This window comes from Hippichthys cyanospilos, chromosome 8 (assembly GCF_059441005.1).
Source record: "Hippichthys cyanospilos isolate Australia breed blue-spotted pipefish chromosome 8, RoL_Hcya_1.0, whole genome shotgun sequence".
Taxonomy (NCBI): Eukaryota; Metazoa; Chordata; class Actinopteri; order Syngnathiformes; family Syngnathidae; genus Hippichthys; species Hippichthys cyanospilos.
In genome coordinates, this window is record NC_142376.1 from 14,385,001 (window position 1) to 14,394,684 (window position 9,684).

General features: G+C 43.3%; 1 protein-coding gene across 1 annotated transcript in view; it reads left to right on the forward strand.

The window, feature by feature from the left end:
* LOC148420265 (striatin-like) overlaps positions 1-9,317 on the forward strand; it is a 31,548-nt gene extending 22,231 nt beyond the window's left edge. The window contains exons 8-17 of the mRNA XM_088421457.1: positions 777-887; positions 3,137-3,280; positions 3,389-3,525; positions 4,206-4,381; positions 5,643-5,690; positions 5,776-5,897; positions 5,974-6,141; positions 6,222-6,362; positions 7,177-7,365; positions 7,884-9,317. Of these exons, the coding sequence (XP_088277583.1) occupies positions 777-887; positions 3,137-3,280; positions 3,389-3,525; positions 4,206-4,381; positions 5,643-5,690; positions 5,776-5,897; positions 5,974-6,141; positions 6,222-6,362; positions 7,177-7,365; positions 7,884-8,053 (1,406 nt within the window). The 3' untranslated portion in view covers positions 8,054-9,317. The remainder of the gene's footprint in view (positions 1-776; positions 888-3,136; positions 3,281-3,388; positions 3,526-4,205; positions 4,382-5,642; positions 5,691-5,775; positions 5,898-5,973; positions 6,142-6,221; positions 6,363-7,176; positions 7,366-7,883) is intronic.
* The last annotated feature ends 367 nt before the right edge of the window (positions 9,318-9,684 follow it).

The window sequence follows — 9,684 nt, forward strand, 5'->3', positions numbered from 1 at the left end:
TATTGTGTGATGTCATCCAGTCTTTGTCCCATAGCTAACATGCGACGACTAGAATGTGTTTTACATCCTGTGTGTTTAATCAGTCTAATGTTTGTCTTCCACTAGTCCTCAGATTAAAGCCAGAAAAAATGGGCTCCATACTATCCTGAGCTATTTCATTGTAGGCATCCTTGGTTGTGCCAGTGTTTAGAATTTTGGGGGGCATTTCAGCATGCTTGCAACCAAATTCGATTTATTTATTTATGTATTTATTTACAGTATAGGAGGAGATCCAAATTTAGCATATTTCAATTTATAAATTGGACATGTAGGGAAACACTGAAGAGTCTGCAACCAGTCTATCAAACTGAACTTGTAATTTCTGAGCTATATTGAAACACAATTCCCTGGAAGAGATCAAATCAAATTTAGAGTCAATGCCAAAAAAAAGGCAAATTCTTAGTTTGAAGTTTGTCAGCATGTAGCGCCTTCTTAACCTTACATGCCTGGTCTTTGACCTATGGACGTCCAACAATAAAATGATCTCTTTGTGGCAAAGGCATTTTGGTTCAAAATATGCAAAGAATCCTAAGCAATCTTTCTGAAAAGAAAACGGGCTCTTCCCAAGAGAAGATGCTCATGTATCCATGCCGTTTTCGGTGATCCTTGAGGAACATCCGGAGCAGGAGAAAATGGAGAAACTGCTCTGTAAATCCTCTACCTCGCCAGGCCTTTTGGGGCTCACCACTTGGCAGTTCCTCAACAGCCTCTCGGTTTGGTTTTGTCCCCCTGTGTAGACAAGGACGAGCACGGTCCCGTTTCTGAAGCCTGGGACGTGGACCCGAGCTTGATAACCAAACTCAAGGAGCAGTACAGAAAGGAGCGCAAGGGGAAAAAGGGAGTGAAGAGTAAGTCCTGCAAGGCGTGGCTGCCTCCCTTCTTCTCTCTTTGTAGAGCCTCACTTTATTTAGTTGAGTCAAAAAGCTCCAATCAAATGCCCTTTACTTGGCTTTGCTCTGACCTCTTTTTGTCTGTCATTTCATTCTGAATAGTTTTTGTTCTCGATGCTGCATAATTTGTCCCCTTTCCTTTTACTCGCTTGCTGCACGTTATCCTGGTCCACTCAGTCACAGATACCGCAAAGTTATGTGAAAGGTGGTCCAGATGAGTATCAAGTCATCCCCACAGTCAGTCTGTGTCAGCACTGCTTTCTGCAGTGATAATAACCTCATTATCACCATTACCGCCATCAGCCTTGACGCCTGTGCATAGTTGCTGTCTTCACAATCGTCTCTCTTGGATCCTTCATAGTCTACTTCACCCTGCAGTTTTTTTTCGTCGTGATTGAATGAAGAAATTAAGGCCAATCATTTTCTACCTCATGTCATCCAATGCTATTTTTATTACTTCTTCTCTGGTATCAATACAGAGTAGTTTTACAATTCACTCTGTGGCAGAGGACAAATTTGAACCGGGGTAAAAGGACGTATATAAAACATCTTTTCACAAACTATAGCAGTTATCGGGTAATTTAACTCATTCAATCGCAAAGACATATTTTTAAGTTTTTCTATCAATCAATCTCTTTGTGGAAAAGGCAAATAAAATTTGATTGATTGATTGATTAAGTTACCCATTACTTTAGGCAAGTAAGCACTACAATAGTCAATAATCTTAGTCAGTACTTTAATAATTGATAATTTTTTTGATTAGTAATAAAGTATTCAATTACTTTAGGCTTAAGCAATCCATTAGTTTAGTCATTTAGTAAAAATAAAAAATAAAAAAATCCAATGCTCGTTTGCCTTCGTCCCTGCATCCTAGATGGTTACTTTTTGCCAGGGACGCATACTTTCAAATCAACGTGCGTCCAGCGGACACAAAGGTTTTTTGTCGAGATGTGCCAAAACATTGTTTCACATTAGAGTATCTTCTCAATTACTACGATTTAAATTGATTTCAAATGTCAAGGAATCTCATTTACTGATTTGAAAAATTTTACAACATCTCTATTGATTTTGAGCTAAAAAAAAAAAAAAAAAGCAATTGATACACTTACTGTTCACTTGTGTATTTTTACTTTATTTTTTTTGCTGTCCTCTTCCGTTCTGGAAAGTCAAACAAACTCACAAGAACAAAAAAAATGGAGGAAATTCAACCATTCCATCTTTATTGAAAGCAGTCACTTTTTGCAGAACGTACGAAGACCACATGTCCGCAAATTTAAATGCAATGTTTCATTCCACTGTTACAAAATGGAGTTTCACCTGCACGGATCTGGTGATTGCGTAAGCATTAAAAGAGGCCTTTCCCTGTCACGGATCTCTGTTACATTGAAGCCTTGATCAGTATTTCTGCAGAATGCAAAAAACAAACGGTCTGTAATCAACACAACACAAAACTTCAGCAGTTCCCGGTACTCACAATGCTAAAAAACTCTGGGTCCCAAAAATTGCACACTAAAATATAGGTTGGGTGAAATGCAAGTAAGATCCATCAGGTCAGTGTTTTTCAACCACTGTGTGCCACGAGATATTGTCCGGTGTGCCGTGGGAAATTATCCAATCTGTGTTCTTGTGCGGTCTAGCCCCTACCGTGGACAGCAAGCTCGCTCCACTCCCCTGCCCTCTTCTTGCGCGATTAAAAAAAAAAAAAAGTTGACAAAAACGCTCCGCTGTCTAAATTTAAGGCGTTAACCGTGCACCCCCCACCCCCCATCCCCCGTCTAAATTTAAGGCATTGACTGTGCCGCGGTAATCAAAAGGTTGGGAAACACTGCATCAGGTGTCCCATTGATCAACAGTGACACTGTGGCATCCGTCTCGACACAGTAGCAACACAGTTTCAATACAGTTTGGCCATGTGTCGATAAGCTTCAGGAGGCGCCATTTATCCATCACTGCTTCCAACCATACAAGTCTACATTTAATGATAAAAGTACCTCGACCACCTTTCCTCCTCTTGAATTAAAACTTTTCCTGTTGACTTCCACTCTATCTCTTACTGGACATTTCTCTGCATCCCCTATTTTCAATTGCCTTTTTGATTCTGCGTTTCCCTCCTTTTCATGTTTTTTTTTTTTTTTTTTAACTCTACTTACTTTTTACCATTTACTCATGCCTCTTCTTGAACACACTTGATTCCAAACTTTGAACAGGACCCAACCGGTCCAAGCTCCAGGACATGCTGGCCAATCTGAGAGATGGTGAGGACGTGTCCTACATGCAGCCTCCATCCAGCGCCCAGTCCCGATCCAATGTGGTACGCTTCAACGAGCACGACGGCAACCGAACAGATGAAGGTCAGTATGTCCCTTTAAGTATTTTACTTCCTATGTGCCAGTTATGTCTCGGGCTGCCTGTAATTGACTTTACCATTGTGATGACTCTAGCTCTCTGTTTATTTCTAGTGGAGGCGCTGACCTTCCCGCCCACCTCGGGGAAGTCGTTCATTATGGGCTCAGATGAGGCCATGGAGAGTGAGCTGGGTCTGGGCGAGCTGGCCGGGCTCACTGTAGCCAACGAGGCTGACAGTCTGGCATATGATGTGAGTAGGAGGGAACCAAAAATCCCACAAGGCCAGCATTCTGGTCAGAACTATTTCTGACCATGTGATGATTGGAGCCTAGAGTGTGTCAGGGTTATCTTTAAAAGAAGACTAAAACGAGCCCGGCTGCTAAACAGCAAAATAGTAACTCAGACCAACCAAGATTGACTTTTTTCTTCGGCAAACTGAAGGCTTGGCGTACATTCTCATGCTTGCCAACGGCGTTCGCAGCTCAAGCGTCCCCGCCTGCGTTTTATTCATTCGGCAAAGCATTGCACATTTCAAGACATAACAAAAAGAGCCAGCCGGGCGCCACCAACAGCTGGGCCGAGGTCCCGGCTCTCACTTTCCTGCGTCAACGGCTTTATCTAAGGACCGGGGGCGAGATGAACTAGGACTGCATAGATGGATAGCAATGCACACTATTCTAGACAAGAAATAAACATATAATGATAACAACCAAATATATGATTCCTTTCACAGAGTGCAACATGCTGACACTTTCCTGTAGGCAAAATTCACAAACCTCTCAAGCTTCTATTTTTGCTCTCAGACTGGCCTGATGTCAGCTTTTCACAAACTTGAACTTAATCCTCTCTTCTTTATTCATTGGATTTTCACAGTATTGTGCACAATGGCAACAACAAACTGTTGAAAGTAACTAAGGACTTTTTCCTCAGATTGGCAACAATAAGGATGCCATGAGAAAAACCTGGAACCCTAAATTCACCCTGCGGAGCCATTTTGATGGGATTCGAGCGCTGACTTTCCATCCCGTGGAGCCTGTCCTGGTCACTGCCTCTGAGGATCACACACTCAAGATGTGGAATCTTCAAAAGACAACTCCGGCCAAAAAGTAAGAGAACATGACATGTTGGTAAATGTCAGTGTATCGCAATTGTATCTGCCAAGCCCCCTCTAGGAAATAGAACCCCCCCAGCATTGACACGCTGACGATGAATAAGATTATTATTGAAAACAATTAGGTATACCTAAACTTGTATACCTTTTAATAATAACAACAAAAAAAAGCAATATAAATGAACTTAAAAAAAACGTGCATCAAAGTTCCTAAAAAAAAAGATTTTATTGCAAGTACACTTCACATGAGAAAAACAAAGCCTCTTCCCAGGGGTCATCCGCACCCCTCCTGGCATCACCTCGCGCCCCACTATTTGAGAAGCACTGGTATATGTGAAGATGCTTTGTTTCCACTGGGTTGACTCGGTCATCTGTGGGGATTTGTTCTCACTCATTAAAGTGATTTCGCAGCACAGCTCTGCCGCACACCCACACACAGTCTACTGGGAGTCATTCAGAGTAAACACTTCTGGATCAGCACAACTTGTTAATCTACAGTTTTATAATGTTAAGAGGTGCCAACTTCTATCATCGACTTTCGAGAACATCCTGGACATTTAATGTGGAACATTTATGATCACAACCAAAACAAACGATGCAACTGGAAAGGCTCAGAAGGATACTTTAGTTTTTACGTGTGCATTATTTTTTTAACCCGTTTTCTTTCCGCGAATTGTTTCAAGTGACAGAATATCGGTATTGATATTGAATCAGGATGTTGTGTCGGGAGATCCTCAAAATGGAATTACTTGGACTCAGATGTGGGTGCAGAACAAATCTGATTGGGAAATCCCGGGTTTTTTGAACAGTTCAAAAAACCTTTAGTGGTACGAGTATTTAAGTGCCCATTTCACATGGCTACTACTTGTCAGAAGCGTCACTTACTTGCCTCCAAGAACGTGACGGTTAGTGACTTTTAAAGATTATTGGCTACTGTTTTGCTGCCAAGCTAGACAGCGAGCTGCAGCTACAGGGCTGAAAATCAGCATAGTTTTCTAACCAAGAGGTGATGAAATGAACAAACTTCATCACTACTCGTTGATCGACTGTCAATTTCTTATGTCTGCCAATCGCAAGCCCACCGTCTCAGTCATCAAACTTAACCCACCAGATTTCCCCAACGTTTTCGGCTCAGCCAAACCGGAACGCGTGGCGTCTTTAAACGTCATACAAATGAATGTCACAGAAAACAGTTTGGTATGTGGTGGCGATTTTTTTTTTTTTTTTTTTTAATTCACATCTCCCATCTCCCGCAGGAGTACATCTTTGGATGTGGAGCCAATCTACACATTCAGGGCCCACAGGTACAAGCAGTGCTCTCAAACAAAAACATGTTTGCAAGTGTTGCCAGACAAAAAATGTTAACTCCGATTATACTGCAACCCACAGGGGGGCTGTGTTGAGCGTGGTCATGAGCAGCTCCGGGGAGCAGTGTTTCAGCGGCGGCGTGGACGGCACCATCCAATGCTGGAACATGCCCAATCCCAACATCGACCCCTACGATTCCTACGGTAATGCGATTTTGCTTTCGAGTCAATACATTTGACTAAGGGACCGGGTGGATTGAGTTTGCGGCGTGTGTGACAGACTGTTCAGTGCTACGCGGCGAGCTGTGTGGACACACGGACTCCATTTGGGGCTTGGTGTACAGCAGCGCTCACCAGCGTCTCCTTTCCTGCTCGGCTGATGGGACAGTGAGACTGTGGGATGCCAACAGCATTTCCCCCGCCCTCGCCGTATTCAACGAAAATAAGAGTAATCGTTCGACTCCCGTAACTCAGTTATCCGCGGCGACTGTCTGCTATAACCCGTGTGTGCGTTCCTGCCCGCATCAGAGATGGGAATCCCCTCCTCGGTGGACCTGGTGTGCAGTGAACCGGCTCACCTGGTCACATCCTTCACCAGCGGGGAGATCGGACTCTTCAACATGGAGACAAGCCAACTTGTCCTCAGCCTGGAGTCTAGTTCGGAGCAAGGTTTGTTTGGGGATGGTCGTACAGCGCTTTATTAAAATTGAGCGACAATTGAGTTCCATTTTAACAGAGAATAGTCTCCTATAAAATTGTCCAATTCATCATTTTTCCCCTAAAAATGGTTTGTTAAAATTTACTAAATAATAATTATTGCATTTATCCTATGGAAAAAAAATGTAATTGATGTTTTATTGCACATATTAGATTTTTTTTTAAAATTAAGTAAAGCATTTAATACCAGCATAAAACAATTTCATTCAACTTTATTACTGTTAAGAGAAATATAATGGAATCAATTGTAAGTGTGAATGCTGAAAGTGAATGAAAACTTATGGAAGCATCTGGAATGATGTGGAATGCTTTTGTGTAATAGAATATAATTGAATGATATATAATAATGAACAATGGGGAGTCATGTGGATAGATATCGAATGATGTGATGGAATTGGAAAATCGTTTTTTTTTTTTTAAATTGGGAAAGCTGTAGTAATAGGGGAGAGCTAAACTAATGTTGGAATGAGTAGAATCAGTCAAAAAGTGTGTGTGTGTGTGTGTATGTAAAGTGACTGAACATGGGAACGAACATGAATTTTCCTATCGGGAAGGAATGGGGATTTTTGTGGTGAACATGTTGAATTAAGGGAAAACCGAACGTTAGCGATGAGAAAAATAAAAGCCCGAGAAGCGGAAAATGTCAAAACATGTTGAAGTTGAAATGGTTTGGCTATGAATGGCAAAATATTCGGAATAAAGAGGAAACATGGTTGTTATATACTTCTAGTTGTGCATAAATTGCTTGATTGTTTTGGTTCCTTAGGACCTCCCATTCACATCAACAAGATTTTGAGCCACCCTACGCTGCCCATCACCATCACAGCACAGGAGGACAGACACATCAAGTTCTACGACAACAACACTGGCAAACTGATACACTCCATGGTGGCCCACCTGGATGCCGTCACCAGCTTAGCCGTGGACCCCAACGGGCTGTATCTCATGTCGGGCAGTAAGTGGCTCATCTGCTGCTTATCGCCAATAATCATGTTCATGTTACTGTTTGCTCACCGCTCTTGGCGGTATTGAGTTGACTCAGGAAACCTCAAGAGGACTAGTATATTTAGCATCATCTTTCAAGTCCAACAGAGTGTTGTGTACCATATCTATGTAAATATGGGGGGTATCATATGAAAGTTCGATTCCGTTTTAGACTTTGAATTGCATGTTGAGATTTGTGTTTGAAGTGTGGAAACACTGCCATCCAATGGTCACAGTTGTCGCTACACTGCCCAATCGGTTTATACTAGATTAGCATGAGTCAAGGGTGTAATATTCTTCCTGTTTTTAAATTGCTATTAGCAAGTCACAATTCCGCATCCCAATTGTTAGTCGAAAACCTCTTGATTATCCACGCATGCCAAGAAGGCAAAAAACAAAACAGCAATTGCCATCTAATGTATTTTTTGAGGATTACCAAGCATTTTCACGATGCTTGATATCGGGTTAATCCTGCCAACCCTTGTCCAGGTCACGACTGCTCCATCCGCCTGTGGAACCTGGAGAGTAAAACGTGCATCCAGGAGTTCACGGCCCACCGAAAGAAGTTTGAGGAATCTATTCACGATGTGGCTTTCCATCCGTCAAAATGCTACATCGCCAGCGCCGGGGCGGACGCGCTCGCCAAGGTGTTCGTATGACGCACTGCCGCGTCTCTCCCCGTACCCCCTCCCCCAGACTCCGCCTCCGCTGATCAGGGACCAATTGGGACAAAGGAGGGCAATAGACCTTCAGGCACAGGTCCGATCACACCCCCCGCCGGCCACCGGTTTCCCCGTCGGACCGGCAGACACCGAAGCCGCCGACAGGTCGGGGACCTCCGCGTGAAGGTCGGGCCGGGAGAACTGTCCTCCCGCCCCCGGCCCGCATCTGGCATCCAGGCAGGCCTGGGTGCGACCGCTCGACAGCAACTCAAGACTTCACCTCCGCGGCCAGGAGGCTCAGGACAAGCGCGAGGGGTCGAGGCAACGCGGCCCCCGGACGCTTTTTTTCTGCTCCCCCCCCAACGTCGCCCCCATCTACGGACTCCCTCACAAGATCAGGTTTTGCGTTTTCGGCCCACTTTTCGCTTCCCCCTCGCTTGCTGGCCTGCCTTGATTTTCCCGTTTGAAACACTTGTTGACGAATGTGCCTTTGCTTGAAAAGGCCTTGGAAACGTTCATTTGAACAGGCTTGTTTTGGGGGGACTGGGGAGGAAGAGACCGGCAGAGAAACGGATCCGGTTGTCACAGTGTTGCTGATTTTAACATCGGATGTAAAATGACAAATGCTTATAATAAACAAAATATATATTCAGTCTTAAAATTAACTGTGCAGTGTGAATTTGAGTGCTCCTTTTTGATAAATGTATTCGGGGAATCAGTTTTGTGCTTTTCCAGGCAAAGCTGGTAGTGTGACGCAGAGCAGATGCATTATTATGGTCTGTTTGTTAGATTATCGTACACTTGACGAGTAAGATTAGCGTACAGATATTTGTGTCTAAAGTAAACCATTTTGGTTATTCTATTACAATACAAAGTTGCTTATTGGTGTCCACTTTAGGAATAACTAATTGATTTTGGCCAGTTTGCTCTTGTTCCAATTGAATGGCTTGTACTGTTTGTAGTCCCCTCTCCCCAGCGGACATTACAACGTGATGTGTCATGTCCTCTTATTGACAGTAGTCCAGTGTTTAGCAGGACCTTAGTGCAGTACTCGTAGGACTCTTGGACATAACGCGTTTGCCGTCTAACACGGAGTGAGCTGACATTTCCTGCAACTTCTAATCCTACTGTAAACTGTGAGGAGACCTTCGCGGGGTTCGGATCAAAGCGCCGGGGCAGCGCGGCACCCGACCAGCCATTTTCTCATTCACTGGTTTGTAAATCGAGGCAATGTTCAAAAATAAAAACCTGCTGTAAACCATGTTCCGTGTCATTTGTTTGCACGCTTCTAGAACACAGAAGAAGTTGTTCATTTTCTTTATTGTATCAAAAGTTGCAAACAAAAAAAGATCGTTGTGAGCAAATGCTTTTATGTGAATATGTACAAATAAGGAGACGATCATAAATATTCTTTCAGCAAAAGCTGTTTAAAAGCAAGGAAATAAATCATGCAGTGCATGTGAGCCACATTTCCACATCCCAATGACCAATACATGACAAGGAAGCGACACAATGCCCCAACTAACAAATCTCCATAAAGATACCACGTTTTGGCACTACTTCCAAATAATCTTACACACACTTCACTGGTGCATCTTATTAATACACGAGAAGAGCACGGAAAGTTA